Source organism: Erythrolamprus reginae, chromosome 3 (genome assembly GCF_031021105.1).
Source record: "Erythrolamprus reginae isolate rEryReg1 chromosome 3, rEryReg1.hap1, whole genome shotgun sequence".
Taxonomy (NCBI): domain Eukaryota; kingdom Metazoa; phylum Chordata; class Lepidosauria; order Squamata; family Dipsadidae; genus Erythrolamprus; species Erythrolamprus reginae.
In genome coordinates this window covers 237024254-237044027 of record NC_091952.1, presented here as the reverse complement: position 1 = coordinate 237044027, position 19774 = coordinate 237024254, and the positions used below count along the sequence as shown (strand labels likewise).

The 19774-nt window shown below is 36.5% G+C and overlaps 1 protein-coding gene across 6 annotated transcripts in view; it reads left to right on the top strand.

The window, feature by feature from the left end:
- Positions 1-19774, top strand: part of TRPS1 (transcriptional repressor GATA binding 1) — a 334371-nt gene that overhangs the window by 105642 nt on the left and 208955 nt on the right. For 5 of the 6 annotated variants that reach the window (XM_070748224.1, XM_070748225.1, XM_070748223.1 and 2 more), the window contains 2 exons: positions 3700-4832; positions 15850-16456. In XM_070748224.1, the coding sequence (XP_070604325.1) occupies positions 3700-4832; positions 15850-16456 (1740 nt within the window). The remainder of the gene's footprint in view (positions 1-3699; positions 4833-15849; positions 16457-19774) is intronic. The other variant, XM_070748229.1, reaches the window with a different exon arrangement.

The following is a 19774-nucleotide window of genomic DNA, read 5'->3' as shown; positions in this document are numbered from 1 at the left end:
CTAGAGTTCCTTTTTTGCTTCATTTGCTTATTCAGCCAGCTTCCAAAAATATTTTATTGTGCTTATGCCACATAAGTAAATGACTTGGATGACAGATTGGACTGGAAAAATTCAAGTTTTTAGTGCATTCTTGTTTGAATATAAGAGAATACCTGTAATTCAGAGTTGAACTGTATTCGTCTTGGTATTCCCTGAGCGTGGAAGTTTGCTTGCAGATGTTTCATTTTCCAGCTATGTAACAACATCAGTGTGAGTGAGTGTGGAGTTTGGTAGCTGTTTATATTGGATAGCTGGTTTTTTTAATGGAAGTCCATAAACTAGATGATCTATTCATGTTCATAGACAATAATGAAAGATATCTGTGGATTGGTAGCAAGGGCAATATTTGAGAACCTAGATGAAGCAGGCAAAATCTTAAATAGTTTTGTTTGGTTAGCAAATATGTTGACGTTGATGAAACAGCAGCTTGAATGTTTTTTATAATGTGACACATTAACTAATACAACTAATTTCTGCCTTTGAAATCTTGCTATCTTGTTATCTTGCGTTAGTTATCTGAAATTATTCCTAACCAACATTCTATTTGCAGAATTTTTAGTTGTCAGTTATAGATTTTTTTAAAAATCCTACAAAATTCTAGACCTGTGATGGTGAAATTATGGCATATGTTCCACAGGTGGCATGCCGAGGCTTATCTGCTAGCCTGCGAGCCGTTGGCCCAGCTTAGTTCCAGCTGATTTTGGCTTGTGCTGAGGCTCTGGAGGGCATTTTTGGCCTCCAGAGGACCTCCAGGGGGTGGGGGAGGCCGTTTTCACCCTCCCCAAGCTCCAGGAGAGCCTCTGGCACATGGGGAGAGTGAAGAACAGGCCTGCCGGGCCCATTGAAGTCAGGAAACATGGGAGCAGGGAGTGTCGTGTGGGGGCCAGGTCAATGGGAGGGGGTCACACGTGCATGTGTGGGGGTGGGGAACGGGGGCATTGAATTATGGGTGTGGGCATAGAAACATAGAAGATTGACGGCAGAAAAAGACCTCAAGGTCCATCTAGTCTGCCCTTATACTATTTCTTGTATTTTATCTTAGGATGGATATATGTTTATCCCAGGCATGTTTAAATTCAGTTACTGTGCATTTACCGACCACGTCTGCTGGAAGTTTGTTCCAAGTATCTACTACTCTTTCAGTAAAATAATATTTTCTCACATTACTTCTAACCTTTACCCCAAGTAACCTCAGATTGTGGCCCCTTGTTCTTGTGTTCACTTTCCTATTGAAAACACTTCTCTCCTGAACCTTATTTAACCCTTTAACATATTTAAATGTTTCGATCATGTCCCCTCGTTCCCTTCTGTCCTCCAGACCAGTGTTTCCCAACCTTGGCAACTTGAAGATATTTGGACTTCAACTCCCAGAATTCCCCAGCCAGCATTCGCTGGCTGGGGAATTCTGGGAGTTGAAGTCCAAATATCTTCAAGTTGCCAAGGTTGGGAAACACGGCTCCAGACTATACAGACTGAGTTCATTAAGTCTTTCCTGATAATCATGAAGCATGAACGCTCGTGCGATAGCGCATGGGCCTGCAATATCAGCACCGGGGGGAAAAATGTTCACCATCACTGGCCTAGACCATTCCAGTTTTGCATGACTATATTAGTGGCTATATTAAATTTAATGAATAAAATAAAAATATAAAACAAATATTGTTTATGCAGAGCTAGGTAGAAAACAATTACATTTGTTTTTAGTACATTAATTCTGAGTATGAATCCACTTTATAACTGACTGGGAATAATGTAAGAAGTGAACTCCTTGTTTCAGTGCTAGAAAGCTTTTGCTATGTTTAGTGTCAGCACACAGTTTTTAAGAAAACAAGCCTAATAAGCTGAGTTATTCCATTCCCAGTGTTGGAAATTATTAAAGATATTTTTATTAACTTCATAGTAGAGGAAAATCTCAGTTTATTTGAAATCATGTTTACTTAAAAGAGTGGGCCAAACGCAATTCTTTTTTATAGTGTAATTTATCAATTTTTTGACTCACTAGATGGTACATGTTTAGTTTTGCGGTATAAGGGAAAATGTCATCTTTTCTCTAGCTAAACGGGTAAAAGGTGTTTATATTATATGCATTTAAAAATGTTTACATTGCATGTTCTTTATGTACTTGACTCATTCCGTATGGTTCCATTCCAAAATGAACAGTGATCATTTGGTTTCTTTGAGGTGCAGCTGCTAAACTAAAGGGTGATTTGCTTAATGCATTAAGAGAGAGAAATGCCCAGAAAAACAGTAATTTACTTTGCAGTTCAGGGAATGAAAATCTGTTCTTCTTTTATGGAATGTATTTTTGGATGGAGAATAAAATCTAAAGAGCTACAACTGCTGGATCCCAGCTTCTGGAATCTGTATTTATATTAAGAAGGAAATTATAATTCCATATGCATTATGGAATTCATTTTGTCAAGTGTATGCATGTATTTTTCCTATGAAGAATTTGAAAGGTCCCTTCACAGACCAAGAAGCAAATATACGATTATATTTTCACTGTTACAAAATTTGCAGGTTATATTTTTTTTTATTTCACATTTACACACTCCATGTTCCTTTCTCCACCAGTGCTTTTCATGAATTGCTTATTGTTCTTTGGTGAGTATTTTCCTGCTCCTGAGAATAAATTTTCTGTTTAATAAATGTTGGTGAACTGAAACCCAGATGATCATGTGCAATAGAGTTATTCCAGTATTGCAAGAAAAAAGTGTCACACTTATGCAAAGAGCTGGACTTCCATTAAAAAAAACTTGTGCTTGTTACATCATGAGCTCTGTCCTTTGCTTTTTGTGGTCTTTCTATATTTTGCTAAATTGAGGCTTTTGAGAAAGAGCTACATTGAGAAAATTAGTGTTTGGAAATGCACTGTGCAGTGTTTCTCTCCTGATAGGTTAAAATTAGTTTCAACTTGTTGCCCTTAACTTAGCGCAAACCAAAGTTAACTTTTGCCAGTGTCAGTCGTGATTCAAGCCACTTCTTTTGACTTTTATGTATTTAATAGAACCTCTTTATATAGGCAAGATACTGTGTTTTCATAATGGCATTGGGGAAAGTTTCTTTTTTTAGGTCTATTCTGTATAATTTTTTATTTAATTGAAGACACAAGGTTCAGCACTGATAATAATTCTTGTGTATGAAGAAAGGGAAAAAAAGAGCTATCATTCTGCTGGGTCCATGTGTAGCATTTTGCCACCTGAAAATGATCTTAAAACTCCATTTTTTTTCCTTGATTGGTTACATTTTAAGCTATGTATGCACTGCTAGCATTTTCCATTTCTTATAGTCATGCTTTTCTAGATGAAATGAGCTTCCAGAAATTACTACACATCAATTTCATTGATTCCTCACCTTTTTCTCTCTATTCCTCCTTGTTGGCTGAAGCATTTGCAGGAAGGCAATATTCAGATTTGAATTTTCCTTAAAATTGGCTTCTTTTTCTGCAACATTCTAACTCTCTACAGAGTTTAATAATTTGCCTCTTAAATGATGAAAAATTATTTGTGGAATGAAAGACAAAAGCTGCTATTGTTCGGTTTCCCAGATTAATATTCCAGCTTTTTGGGTTTTTTATTACTTTGTTTTGTAACCCTGTATATAAGGAACAGGAAGTCCGACACCACTTACAGAAACTTTTCTCCTTTTCATGTTTTGCAGGTAACCTTAGGTGGGACCTTTATTGGCATTGGACGCAAAACTCCAGATTGCCAAGGGAACACCAAATATTTCCGCTGCAAGTTCTGCAATTTCACCTACATGGGCAATTCTTCAACGGAGTTGGAACAGCACTTCTTGCAGACCCATCCGAACAAGATCAAGGCCTCCCTTCCTGTCTCTGAAGGCAGCAAAGTCACAGACAGAAACTCGAACAAGTCCTCCAGTCCTACTGTTCGATCGGGTGAGATTGGAGATTTGGCGAAATGGCAGGACAAGATCACCATCCGATGTGGAGATGACACTCCAGTGGGCTATTCGGTGCCCATCAAGCCTCTTGAATCCTCAAGACAAAACGGTACGGATGCCTCCAGTTACTACTGGTGCAAATTCTGCAGCTTTAGTTGTGAATCCTCCAGCTCTCTCAAACTATTAGAACATTACAGCAAGCACCATGGGGGGAGCCAGGCAGGGGGCCCTCATCCAGATCGGAATGACAAGCTCTCGAGGGGGTCAGTCATTAATCACAATGACATAACCAAAAATGCAGACGGAGAGTTAGCAACAAAGAGCGAGAAAGGCTCTAGCGTGGCCAAAAAGAAAGACTTTTCCAGCTCAGGAGTGGAGGACCACGTGGTGACAAGCTACAATTGTCAGTTTTGTGATTTTAGGTACTCAAAGAGCCATGGCCCAAATGTAATAGTGGTGGGGCCTCTTCTTCGTCATTATCAGCAGCTACACAACATTCATAAATGTACTATTAAGCACTGTCAGTTTTGTCCCCGAGGCCTCTGTAATCCAGAAAAGCACCTTGGAGAAATTACTTATCCTTTTGCTTGCAGGAAAAGTAATTGTTCCCATTGTGCTCTCTTGCTCTTGCACTTGTCCCCTGGGATGCCAGGAGGCACCAGAGTCAAGCATCAGTGTCACCAGTGCTCTTTCTCCACCCCTGATGTAGACGTTCTCCTGCTTCACTATGAAACCACACACGAAGCCCAGGTGTCTGAAGTCAAGCAAGAAGCAAATGCCCTGCAAGGGGGGGATGGACCTCTGGCTGTCAAAGAAAGCAAAGAACACTCGTGTACCAAATGTGACTTTGTCACTCAGGTAGAGGAGGAGATTTCTCGACACTACAGGTAAAAGTCTGTGTGTGGGCATGTTTGTATATGAACGCGCATGTGCATTTTTAACATCTTATATTTATTTACTTATTTATTTATTTATTAGATTTGTATGCCGCCCCTCTCCGTAGACTTGGGGCGTCTAACAACAATGATAAAAACAGCATGTAACAATCCAATCCAATACTAAAATAACTAAAAAAAACCTTATTATAAAAACCAAACATACATACAGACATACCATGCGTAAATTGTAAAGGCCTAGGGGGAAAGAATATCTCAGTTCCCCCATGCCTGACAGCAGAGGTGGGTTTTAAGACATTTATGAAAGGCGAGGAGGGTGGGGGCAATTCTAATCTCTGGGGGGGGAGTTGGTTCCAAAGGGCCAGGGCAGCCACAGAGAAGGCTCTTCCCCTGGGTCCCGCCAAATGACATTTTTTGGTTGACAGGACCCGGAGAAGGCCCACTCTGTGGGACCTAACTGGTCGCTGGGATTCGTGCAGCAGAAGGCGGTCCCTTAGATAATCTGGTCCGGTGCCATGAAGGTCTTTATAGGTCATAACCAACACTTTGAATTGTGACCGGAAACTGATCGGCAACCAATGCAGACTGCGGAGTGTTAGTGTAACATGGGCATATTTGGGGAAGCCCATGACTGCTCTCGCAGCTGCATTCTGCACGATCTGAAGTTTCTGAACACTTTTCAAAGGTAGCCCCATGTAGAGAGCATTGCAGTAGTCGAGCCTCAAGGTGATGAAGGCATGAGTGACTGTGAGCAGTGACTCCCGGTCCAAATATGACCGCAACTGGTGCACTAGGCGAACCTGGGCAAACGCCGCCCTCGCCACAGCTGAAAGATGTTTCTCTAATGTGAGCTGTGGATCGAGGAGGACGCCCAAGTTGCGGACCCTCTCTGAGGGGGTCAATGACCCCCCCCCCCCCAGGGTGATGGACGGACAGATGGAATTATCCTTGGGAGGCAAAACCCACAGCCACTCCGTCTTATCAGTGAAGGGCTACCAATTTTTTTACTACCACACTGTGGGCGTGGCATATACAGGATGCCCTGCATTTTCAGTGCAAATTGGGTGCTCTGGGGTGGAGCTCCATTTTCGCTACCCCCACTGCGTCCCCTCCTATCCGGGCAGTAGCCCACCCCTGGGCATAGTCCAAATAAAGACCATGCTATGGAGCATTGGGGGTAAACAGCAGCCCCAAACCAAGGATGTCTAATACGAAAGTTTATTCATATTGTTATCTATATCTAGATTTTATTTATTTATTCAATTATATATTTTTTTCTATCTGTAAGGCAAGTGCCTTTGCAAGACATTTTATTTTCACAAAATGAGACAATCTATTTATTTAAAACACCAAAGTAACAGTAAACTCTCCGGTGTGTAACTCATAAAATAGAATTGAAGGCCTTAGGGCAGACTTGTGTAAATAAATTGGTTTTGTGAACTTTTTGAAAAGCTTGACAGTAAAGGGGCATAATGAGTCACAGATTCAGGTCCTTATAGACATGAAAGCCTTGCATTACAGATTTAATCTTATATCTTTTCAACCTTTAGCTAACTGACGCATATACATCTTGGAAATAATGATATTCTTATGATCCCATGTAGAAATGAAGCCAATGACGGTAGCTTCATTTTTATAGAAAAGTAAGCCAAAATTAGAGAATTAACCAGGAACCATAAATGGCAAAGCAGTCCTTGGTCTGTCAGCCAGTTGAGATGAGATGCTATTTAAAAGAGTCAGTCACAAACCTCTAAAGTACCACACAAATTACTGAATTGCATGTAAATAAGGTAATATGGTATCAGATACTTTGATGTTTTCTAGTTTGAAAACTGGAATGGTCGTTGTTGGAGGGCAAGGAGAACAGGCATTTTGCCCAAACAGAGAAACTTGAAAACCATACAACCATACAACTAGAATGCAGACCCCAAATTTGATGCCTTGAGAACATATTTAAAGTACTGTACACCAAGAAATGAAACAATCCCCCCCACACACTTTTCAATTCAAATGACCCACTAGGAGGCAAAAATTAGTTATTTAAATACAATAAGATGTAAATGAATGACAGCTTTTATATTTTAGGCAGGATTATAATATATTTTAATAAGGCCATCTTAGGAGAACATTGAAAAATTAGAATGCAAAGCATTTCTTTCATTTAAATGAAAATTTCTTATAATATTTAGGTGTTCTTTTTAATTTTTGATATATCTTGGGTGATTATAAATTGGTGGTTGAAAATGCTTCCTTGATGTTTTGTGTGTGTGTGTGTGTGTGTGTGTGTGTGTGTGTGTGTGTTAAGTACAGCTTCAGAAGAAATGTTTCTTTTTCTTAATTTCATGAAGCAGAAATTTAAACTTTGAGTTCAATTTAGTTAGTTTAGTTATTAAAAACACACACACCCTGATTGTCATATATTTCCCACTGACGTCAATGGTACATAATGCTGTTGAGAGAACACACCACTTGTTTAGGTGTCTAAATATGTTTTGGAGAGCTAAAATTGGGCTTTTGAGTTAAAAAAAAAGTTGGCTAGATTTCTATCAACTTTCTGGCTCAACAAACCAGTATTTATGCACACTCTTTCCCTGTCTTCTCATATGCTTACATATATTTTACTAAAAAAGCATCTGAAAACATTTTTTGAAGGCAGTTATTCTGTAAGATTTATATGACTACTCTTCTCATTGTTTACTTCTCTTTATATGTAACTAAGCTTGCTTGCTTACTTTCATTTTAGGATAAAATAAGAAATAACATTATTTTAATAGGATAGAATAGAATTCTTTATTGGCCTAGTGTGATTGGACACACAAGGAATTGTCTTTGTTTTGTTGCAGCTCTCAGTGTTCAGATAGAACACTGCAAGATAGTGTAAGATAGATTAAATATGATAGAAACAGTTAACTGACTCTATTAATTGAACCAAATTATTTCTATCTGCGTTTCTGGAAATTTTTGTGAGAAACCCCACAAATTCAAATCTTTGTAGACTGAAAATAATAAAACCATAGCAAAATGAAAATTGACTGACTTGAGCAACAAACAGAGGATTTTGAGAGAGTCTTTTCGTACTTCTATTTTGCTGACTTCAGTGAGATTTTTCTCCAGGTAAATGTATTTGGTTATGTAGAAAAAATTTGGCTTTACAAAAGTTTTTAGATTCTTTCCCATTGTCTTGGAAGTTTTGATGAGAATTAAAATTCAATAGTATCTGTAGAACTATAGTATATAAATGTTGAAGCTTGAAGCTGGAATCTTATATTTAAGGTAAGACTTGCTTAATATAATTGTACCGAGATAAGATAGCAATAGCACTAAGACTTACTGTATATACCACTTTGCAGTGCTAAGGACAGATGCTTAGTGAAATATTCTAACAGATTAATTAGAGAAGAAATACCATATTTTTTGGAGTATAAGATGCACCGTTCCCCCCTAAAAGAGGCTGAAAATTTGAGTGTGTCTTATACTCGGAATGTAGCTTTTACTAAGCTTTTTTTTAGTCCTAATGAGATGCTAACATCATTTTTCATGCTTTGATAACTAAGCAAATTTCCCTTTGCCCACTTCTTTCATTGCTGCTCTTTCCAGCAATCAGTCGAGCCATTTTTCAGCCCTAACAGTAAAGCAATCTGTACCTGATAAATAGAACAGAACAAAAATAAAGTATTGATTAATATCAGTGGCACATTGCTTTATTAATATTGAAGCACATGTAAAAAATAACTGTGATTCACCACTTTAAGAAATATTTTCTACTTCTTTTTTGAATACTCGGTTGAAGCTATATAGATTGTTCTTCAATTGTTTTAAAAACATTGTGTTCAATTAAAAAAGCTATAATTATAACATAAAAGCAAATGTACTAAGATTTCTTTCTTCTGTTGCTTAGTTCTCTGCTTTCCTACCTCTTGCTTCCCATACATCAAATCTAATAAATAATAATAATATTTGCCATGTAATGCATTCTGTTCTCTATTATACAAGTAAAGCTAAGAATTCCAGTGCTGTGTTTTAAGTATTGAAGATGTGTGTGTGTGGGGTGGTGGTGGTGGTGGTGGTGGTGTATGTATGTATGTATGCATATATATATGTTTTTTTGCTGAATTTGAAAATTAAGGGAGACTTGGATAGATCTATTTTGGCCTTATTTTGGCCTCATCAGCTAGCCATAACCTCACTGGGATTTGATCCTTGGGCTTCTGCCTTGTAAGGCAGAAAATTAACCTCTAGGCCACAGGATCTGATCTCTTCAGCTTTTTACCAGGGAGGGGCAATATGTTTTTTCTGTTGGATCACCCTGGTATATTGAAGGAACGTCACAGCTCCTTTTTGCCTCTAAGCCCAACCCAGGGCCATTTCAAGGCAGTTAATTTATTCATAGTCAACAAACTATATTCTGTATGTATCACATGTTTTTGCTGACTTTTAAAAATTAAGGAAGACTAGGATAGTGCTATTTCGGCCTTGTTCTGGTCTCATCAGCTAGCCATACCCTTATATGCGCTATCCTAGTCTCCCTTAATTTTAAAAATTCAGCAAAAACGTGATACATACAGAATATCGTTTGTTGGCTATGAATAAATTAACTGCCTTGAAATGGCCCTTCATATATATATGAAGGTCTTGGCATATTCGGGTTTTCTCAAAACATCGCCAGAAATCTCTGAATCTTACATGTGAAAAAACCCGAATATGCCAAGACCTTCATACCTGTACCTGTAAATATAGGTCTTGGCATGTTCGGGTTGGCATATTTAAACTTCTGTGCTGCCCATCTTGACAAAATGACTCAGTGATTCTTACATTAACTTCCTGGGGATGAATTGGCACAAGCTTCAAAGCTTTGTTTTACTGGTCCAAATAAAGAGACTTGACTTCACCCTATCTGCCAAAATGGTCATACCATAGACCAGAGTGTGATTAAATTGGACTCTACGTATAGCAATTATATTGATAAGTACTCACCATCTTGTCTTCTAATGACCGAAAAAGGTTTTTCAAGATTATTCTAATTAAGTCCTTGATTGTGTCCATCCATTTTGTGAGCTATCTTTCGTTTCAATTTCCCTTGGTTATTGATCCCTAGGTTATTTGGTCTGTCACAGGGTTCTGCAACCTTATTATTTATTTATTTATTTATTTTTATTTGTATTTATATTTATTTATTTATTTATTTATTTATCTGATTTATTTATTTATTTATTTATTTATTTATTTATTTGATTGATTTGTATTAACCTTAAACAATCAAAGAGCCATTTGGACATGTTTCCCACAGAAAACAAAACTCTGGGAGCCACAAAACCTGAATTGGCTTGGCCAACTCAACGTCACTCCCACCCAGTCACATGAGCCCCCCCAGCCACGCCTACTGGATGATTTCTGTGGGAAATACATATATATATCTATATCTCCCACTCTCCCTCCCTCTCTCCCTCCCCTCCCCCCTCTCCTTCTCCCTTCCCTCTCTCCCCCCTCTCCTTCTCTCTTGTGTGTGTGTGTGTGTGTGTGTGTGTGTTCCCTCTTGAATCATTTCCAAAAAACAGGCAAGAGTTGTTGTTGGATATTTTGTTTTAAATTACAACATATAAACTGCAAAAGATGAAGTAGAATAATGCAGACATGAAACACATATGAGAAACACATATTTTTAATCCCATACATCCAGGGGTGGGCTACTTCCCGGACGGGGGAGGGGGACACAATGTGGTAGCGAAAATTGAGCTCCACCCCAGAGCACCCAATTTGCACTGTAAGATGTTGAAAGAAAATGCAGGGCATCCTGCATAAGCCACACCCACAGTGTGGTAGTAAACATTTTGGTAGCCCTTCACTGCATACAACTAAACCATATCTCCAATATTTTAATCTGTTTCTCACTGAGTACGCAGGCTGGAAACCTGGCTCAAACCATTTTGCGTTTGTAGAAAAATACCATAGTAAATGTGTGAATTTATATTTTAACGTTTATTGTTTAATATTATTTTCCCTATCATATTATTTCACAAATCATATTAATATTAAAGTTATGTTGAATGACATGCATCCCTTGGTATTGCTGAATATCCTGTTACACAAAAAGGTGTAACTGCACACATATTTTTGGATTATGGATTTATGCTTGTTTTGCTAAAGGCTAGTCCTGATAGTATTTCTTTGTTTTTAATTCTATTTTACTATAAAGTTTTGCACAGCAGGGTCCAGATCCTGGCTGGGTAGTTTCTGTGCTACTGTAATTCTAATAAAACGGTATCATGTTAGCTAGTAAAAAAGTGTTCTGTTTCTATGGCATATACAGGAAATTGGCAACATATTGTTCCAATGTGGGAACATATGTTTTACATAGTTCAGTTAAACAGTACTTTTCATGGTCTGCTTGAATGAAAATAGGCATGCTTGTTATTCCAAGGTATATGAGACATTTAAATAGGCTGTATTTAGAAATTGCATATTGCACAGTTCTCATTCTTTCTCAGTTGAAGTTTTTCAGATTGTCCCAACAGTTTTCCTCATTTTTTTTCTTGCAAAGTATCACACACAATCAGATCTCTTGTTTGTTCTCATTGATTTTTTTTTAAAGAACACATTTTTTTTAAAAAAAGAACAGAGTTTGGAAAACTTGCCATACAATGTATAAGTTTCATGCAGAAAGCAGACTTGATTTTGAATAAGCAATTTAATAAGAGGATGTGTTTTGCTATTTTTATTTTACTGAATAAACAATATTTTGAATGGGATAAAATGAGGAGGGGTGAGAGATGCCCAATTATGACTTTTTCCATCGCAGCCACAAAGAGAATATGGGAATTCTGGAATAAAACAGTTCCTCCTTTGTCTTTTTATATAGGAATGAAAGAATAAAGAGGCTCTTAGAATTTTTTAACTTAGTAATTTTAGTAATTCAGTAATTAGTAATTAAAATGAAACAAACTATGTATGAAATTTATATGCTGCCCATCTCGCTAACAAATGACTCTGGGTGGCATTTAAATTTAATGAATAAATTTCAAATCATTGTGGTCATTTAATAATTAAAACTAAATCTTTCAATCCCCATAAATTGAATCCCAGTGAAGAAAATGTTTAGCAATTATTTTTCCTTGAAGAAATATCAATATGTATATATTTTAAAAAAATATAGCAAAACAAAATATAGCAAAACAAAATATTTTATTTAAGAAACAAAATCTAAGTTTTCTCACTTTTATTGATTCTCCTCTCCATCCCTAGTCATAATTTAAAGATAGTAATGATTGTGAAGAGTTTAAATTTTTTGGAAAACTCTCACTTTTTCCTCCCTCCCCCCCAAAATAACAACAACAATCCATCCTATTAATGCCAGTATCTGGATGTGCCTTTACACTTCTTTGTAATGAAGTGCTTATATTTCAGATTATAAGTTACATTTTTATATAAAGGTAATTACTTACCTTACCAATTTTGTATTCAAAAGAATTACATGTATATGTTACCATATATAATTGCTTTGTATTTTAATCCCTTCAATAAAGTAGCTACGAATGATGGTTACACTGTTTGCCTCACAAGTATTAATCTAAGTTTAAGCCACTATTTCCAACTCAGCCTATTACATTTCATCAATAGGGAAAGTGAGATATTTTGCTATGATGGGATAGAGGCAGAGACAACATGCTGTCCAAATGCTATAAAAACAAGATCCTTGTGAGGGAATGCAAAGCAGGCGTATCAGTGTGTAGGAAGGGGAGAAAGGAGACAATACTTTGGCAATGCTGTCAACTTCCTTTGCCTCATGTCTCCCCTTGAATTTGTTAGCTATTCAAGGCCCCTTGAATTTGTTAGCTAAACTTGGACATCACTGTCACTCCATAAAGGGCCCTACATGAATAAAAAAAGTTGCGATTCTAATGTAGTCTGAAGAGAGCTAAGTGAGCAGAGTTTGCCAGTCTAACTAAGGAGATAGAGGAATATTGTGACTTGGTCTATTTTATTGTAGCTGTATTCTCCTACCTGTAGCTCCTACTATTTATTGTATACCTGTATACTGCATGAATCAGAAAGATTGCTGAAAAAATATCTATAGATCCTTCATATATATCCTAAACTTTTCAATTCCTCCCCTCAGGATGCTGCTATAGAACATTGCATGCCAAAATAACTAAACACAGAGACAATTTTCCCCCTCATGCCATCACTCTGCTGAACACATAATTAGCGCAGTACACAGAATATAGTCAAAGTAGGACTATGGATATTTAACCATGTTATATGGCGGTATTACTATTATCCTCCTCATCTTCTCTTATTAGTTATTAATATTATGATTATATTATTTTGTTGTTTGTATGTACGAGAACTTAGACACCGGAGAAAAATTTGGCCAATAATATAATATTTTTAAGGTTAATCAGTAAAAGAGAATACTATTCTACTCTACTGATTAACCTCTCTTAACTTTTCAATTTTTAGATATATCCCAATTTTTAACAAAGTGAATGAAACCTTTCCTTCCTCACAGAAGTTCACTTTTTATTCAAAATCTTTAAACAAAATGTGGTTTTTAAAAGCATATTTTATAAAATGATATTAATTTTTAATGATGTAATTTCTTATTTCTTCTGTGTTCAGATGTGAGGAGGAACACTCCACGACATCAGCTGTTTTTATAAATTGGAACTGACATTTTCATAATCTTTATTATTCAAGAAAAACAATACATTTGTTTACCTTTGCAACAAGAATACCAGATTAAAGCTCTGTAATGTGGTAGAGGAAGGAAAATTTCATGAATCTTATAATTGATACTAACACTGGAAATCTATTTGAGAAGCCAAATTACTATTAATAGTGTTGCATGTAATTTTCATGAGTTCCCCATTTATTTCTTAGTTTCTTTTCTTCCTGCTGATCTTTTATGTCTCATGAACTTATATGTCTTATTCTTCTCAGTAGGGAGGAATAAAGGAAAATAATGCAGTAGTTTTCAAAGCTTTTAATAGGTTTTGGCAACCTATTCTTTAGATGAAAAGAATTATAATGGCATTCTTATGGTTGCATAAGAACACCAAACAATTGTATATTGTAGATGAACAGAACTACACATTAAATAGTCTCAAAAATAAAAGGTGAATAAAAGTTTCTCTTTTTTCCTAATAGAGTGGTACCTCTACTGAAGAACTTAATTCGTTCCGTGACCAGGTTCTTAAGTAGAAACGTTCTTAAGTAGAAGCAATTTTTCCCATAGGAATCAATGTAAAAGGAAATAATGCATTCAAACCCACTAGGAAAGAAATAAAAGCTCGGAATTTGGGTGGGAAGAGGAAGAGGAAGAACAGAAGAGGAGAGTTGCTGCCGAAGGACCGAAAGGTTCCTCTAGCAGCCCAGAAAAACCCGAGATGGCCGGGATTAAAGGGGGAATGGCAGGAAACTGGCTGGGCCTTCGTGCCGCTCTCAAATTTCCTGGGAAAATTTTCTGGGTTCGGGTTCTTAAGTAGAAAATGGTTCTTAAAAAGAGTAAAAAAACCCTTGAAACCCCGGTTCTTATATAGAAAAGTTCTTAAGTAGAGGCGTTCTTAAGTAGAGGTACCACTGTACACTTATTTTATCCTATGCTAATTTAATCTTATGGAATAATTGAATAAACACAACTTACTTGCTTTTTTCATTGGAAATATGGTAAACATAGGATATAGTAAATACTGTAAAAAGAAATCCAAAAAGACTGGATTAGTTCAAAATTGAACTAATTCTTGAACACACATTTTTGAGAACAGAAGTTTATTGCCAAGCACATTGACATATAAGTGTAGAATTAAATAATTTGATACATTTCTTGAAGACATTGATTCTCTATTAGTAGGACCATAATTATTACTGATATTTTTGTGGAAATATTCATGTTTCTGGGTTTAAAATGAGAAGAAACAAGAAGGAATGAGAGGCAAAGCAAAAGGAAACAAAAACAATGAAAGACAGATAGGAAGTTCATTAAGTTCAGGTGTTCCTTGTCTTACAGGCACAACGGACCCCAAAATTTATGTTGCCAAGTGAGATAGTTGTTAATTGAGTTTTGCCCCATTTTACAACCTTTTTTGGCATAGTTTTTACATGAATCACTGTAGTTATTAACTTAGTCACATGGTTGTTAAGTTAATCTGGTTTTTCCATTGACTTGCTTGTCAGAAGGTTGCAAAAGTGGATCATGTGTCTCTGACATTTCAGCCATCATAAATATGAGTCAGTTGCCAAGCATCTGAATTTTGATCACGTGACTATGGGAATGCTACAATGGCTGGATGTGTGGAAAGTGATTATAAGTCGTTTTTTCAGCTTTGCTATAACTTTAAACAGTCGGTAAATGAACCTTTTCAAGTTGAGGATTACATATATACTGAATGTATGAAAAGTAGGTATCACAGTACAGGTTGTAAATTCCATCACTAATGTTTTGTCATGTGCACACTCATACACGATGCTTCTGCGAATGTGCAGAAGCATCCTGGATGGGTGGGCGGAGCTTCCCACCGCCACTGCTACTGGTTCACAGACCGGGGCTGAATCAGGATCAACCTACTACTGGTGTAAATTAATTTATTTGACAACTCAAAACAATAAACATATCCAACAAGCCTTCTTCCTCCAATTTTTTTCCACACAATCCTATGGGAATGAAATGAATTGGCCTGTTAGTAACTAGAAAGAAGACCATTAGGAAATGGTCTCTGTGCTAGATTTGGAAATTAAATACAGCTAGATGGATGGATGAATAGATGGATGGATAGATAGATGATAGAAACTGAAAGAAAGCAATGAGAAACGATTATCTTAATAATAATAAGGAAGATTTCAAATAACAAATATGTGCTCATGTATTCAGATTGACTTAGACAAGTTTTATCTTCAGTCAATTGTGAAAGGCCTGCAATGCCATCAGATGTGGAAGTAATTGATTTCTCTTCATTTTGGTCACCATAGATGAACTTTTTCTAATATTTTCTCCTCTGTTTTTCTCTCTCATCAGGAGAGTCCATAATTGTTATAAATGCCGTCAGTGCAGCTTTACAGCGCTTGATACACAATCCTTACTGGAACACTTCAACACTGTGCACTGTCAAGAAATGGACATCACCACAGCCAATGGGGAAGATAGCCATGGGATAGCGGCTGCTCTCAAGGAAGAATCCAAAATTGACCTGAAGGTTTATAATCTGATCAGTTCAGATCCAAAAATAGGGGAGCCCATCTTGGAGAGTGTAGTGAAGAAGGAAAAAATGGAAGAAAAAGACGGTTCGAAGGAGAAAGGTTGGCCTGATGGGTCTAGTGATGATCTTCGTGGTACAACTTGGAGAGGAGTGGACATTTTGAGAGGAAGCCCATCCTATACCCAATCAGGCTTGGGTCTTCTGACCACGGTGTCTGTTGTTCAAGAGCAGCCAAAGGCTTTGAGGGATAGTCCAAATGTAGAAGCTGCTCATCTCGCAAGGCCTGTTTATAGCTTGCCTGTTGAGACCAAGGGATTCCTGCAAGGCATGCCCCAAGGAAGCGGAGAAAAATCTGGACCACTTTCTCAGCCGTATCCTGGATCTGCTGATAACAAGTCAAAGGATGAGTCTCAATCACTTTTACGGGTAGGAAATTCTGTTTTTGTTTATATTCTTCGGGGAAATTCCTTCCTTCCTTCCTTCCTTCCTCCCTCCCTCCCTCCCTCCCTCCCTCCCTCCCTCCCTCCCTTTCTCCCTCCCTTCTTTTCTCCATCCCTCCCTTCCTTCTTAAATGTACATTTCTACATTTCTGATGTTTGCTTTTCAAAATATCCCACATACCTAAGGGAAGTGTCAGGTAATAATTTCAGCACAGGTCTGTAAAGTTGTTTAATTCTAGTTGTGCTTGTGATTTTTGTTTGTCTTTAAATTTGGTTGTGCTAAGTCAAGAATTCCTGATGATTTTGCAAGGTTACATGAGGTTACATTTGAAATTTAAAAAATCCGGAACACCAGAAGGCTGAACATTTGTACAGAAAAGCGTGTCTTTGCCTTCTCCATTTTAACAGTATAGTTAAACAAGCCATCGTTGGATTAAATAGCAGAAACTAAGAAAGTTGAATCCTAATAATAAAAACTAAGACTGGAATTAAAGAAATAAAGCACAGTGTGATTAAATATAACATTTGATGCTTGTCTGGTTCTGTTGAAAAAGAGAGGTAAAGATTTGATATTTTATTCTATTGTTGTTGTTGTTTTATCATAGCCTTAGGGGAAAAATATTATTTTAAAGGTGCATTTTTTAGGTATAATCAGTTGTGAACCCTTATTCATTTTGCTGCCTCCTTAACAACATGCCCATTGTAGAGAAAAATAGTCTTACAAAGTAGCTATGACTTTCAGATTAATGGGTTCAGAATATATAATGTAACATCTATAGGATAACCTCAATTGGTGGTATATTTTTCCAAGCATAGTTGTATTGATAAGTAGAAAATTAATTTATTTTAGTGATTAAGCACCAGTCTAAAAACTGGTAGACTGGAAGTTCTAGTGCTGCCTTAGTCACAAAGCCAGCTACCTAACTTTTGGCTAGTCACTCACTCTCAGTCCAAAAAGAAGATAAGGACAAAATCACTTCAAGCAAATGTTGCCAAGAGAATTGCACTGACTTGTCTAGGCAGTTGTCAGGATTTAAAACCAACTTGAAGCAAACATACAATATCACTTAAGTAAATGGCAGAACATAGCTATTTTTTTCCTGATTTTGAGAAAGTGAATCAGGACTTAACATTTGAATGGTGAAGCCAAGCAGGTTAAAAAAAAAGTGGAAAATGAAAAACAAAAGACAGAAGAAAGTAAGGATGAAAATGCTTGACTGTTGCCAAGAAAACGTCATGGATACCTTAGTTATCATGAGCCAGTGAATTTTTATTCAAACGAAGCCACTACCTTGATTTAAGAAAATGATAAGTAAGACACAGTATCCTCCAGATCACTTTTTCCCCAAGCTGGAAGCTCCAAGACAAGTGGATTTCAACTCCCAGCAATCCTTAGCTATCATATTCATTGCTAAAAATGTGAAATCATCGTTCTCAAAATAACTCGGAAAATTGCCACAGTAGAATGAGCACCAAGTACACACCAAAAGAAATTATTATCTTAATTCAAGGAGAAATAAGATGCAGTATGAATGTTTTTGGGCAGCTTGTGCATCATTTTGGTAGATTTCATTTGTTGCAAGCTTTCGTTATTTCTTCCAGGGTTTTTTTTCCTGTTTGCTTATGGGGTCCAGTTATATAGTGCATTAAATAATGCATTATCCAAACATATTTCGAATATAAACTTTAAAAAAAATGTATATACTCCCCTTTAATGCTGCATTTTCCACTATTAAAACTGCATGTTATTTTTTAAAATAACAATACTGAAAGAAAAGGAAATGGTTGCTTGTGTATGTTTATATGTGTTATATTATAATAAGCAACTTTAAGTACATTTTATATTGCTTGAAAAACTAATGCCTACCTAAATAAGATTTTCAAAAGATAATTGGCCCCTGGAGCAGGATTTTTCACAACCTAGTAGTTGAACACTTATAATTTTTCTTTCCTCCACAAATTATAATTTTCTTTTGGGGGGCAGGGTGGTGGGGCAGGGGCGGGGAAGGTCTTTTAAAACTCTGGCCATTTCCTGCGTGCATCTCTAACAGCTCCGGAGAAACAAAGAATTAAATGGTCATGCTAGCTGTGTTCATAATTTGCTTTTTAACCCTCTTTCAGGACCTTTTTTCCGTTCAATATTCAAGCGATGCTCCTTTCTGACAAAATAGGGGAAAAATTGCTACAAAATTAAATATTATAGGTTTAACACATGGGTTTTTTTTCCTGATAGCACCTGCATTCATTCCTTGATTGCTTTGAATAATTTCTATAAAAGTAAACAGACAAATGAAATCATCCTTGCAATAAACATATCTATTGACAGAAAATATCACCAGAATGAAAGATTGGAGCCTAGGAATCAAAGTTGAATAGAGTGCTTACATAAATATGTGGATCCATTGAGTACAGGAAGTACAATATCTAACTTGGGATGTATTGTTTTATTTATTTAGTTTTCTTTCATCAGCAGCTGAATGGATATTAGGCAATTCTCTATGTGGTTTTTCAGCTACTCTTGTCAGTGTGTATGTAAAAATAAACTATCGACTTTATATGTATTTGATTTCCCCCTCATGGCCACCCAAATTTGTTTTGCTGTGGAAGAAAAGCTCTTAAGCATTACTAAATTACCTCAAGACAAATCCAATTTGGGAATATCTAAGAATGATTTTCAAATGGTTGAAGCGAAAAAAAAACCTTTAGTTGAGGGGAACTTGAGTACTGAATATATGCAGAATCTCTTTAAAGGCCTATTTTTGGACTTTGCCTCAAGTATAAGAATGCAGAATATTTTTAATGCCCTATTTTTGGAGCCTGCCTGAAATATACCGAATATTCATATCACAGAATTCAGATTAAGCATGTATCAATTTGGTTCATTCATACCAAATGTGGAAAAAGAATTTAAGACTTTGGAAATGTTAGTTGTGAATAGCAGCTAATAAGATTCCCCCCCCCCCCCTTCGGGGTTAAAGTAAAGGTCTATTGTTAGCATTATTAGTATTTTTCCGCAAAGATCCACCATTCCTAATAAATTCTGCTATGCTACTGTTCAGGACTTTCCTAGTAGCATTTTCTTATTATTGTCAGCACTTATAATTTTTTCAAATTGAAATATTAAGCAGCTTTAGTTTCAAATAAAATTTAATTTACAGATTCTGTGGATTTATGTAGATTATCTGGAGTTTTAAAAACAGTATAACAAAATGTTGCCAATTTCAATTACTAATCTGACAGGAATAACCATACTAAACTAACTCAGAATTATCTGGGTACTTTACCAAAAGGAATTATGAAATTG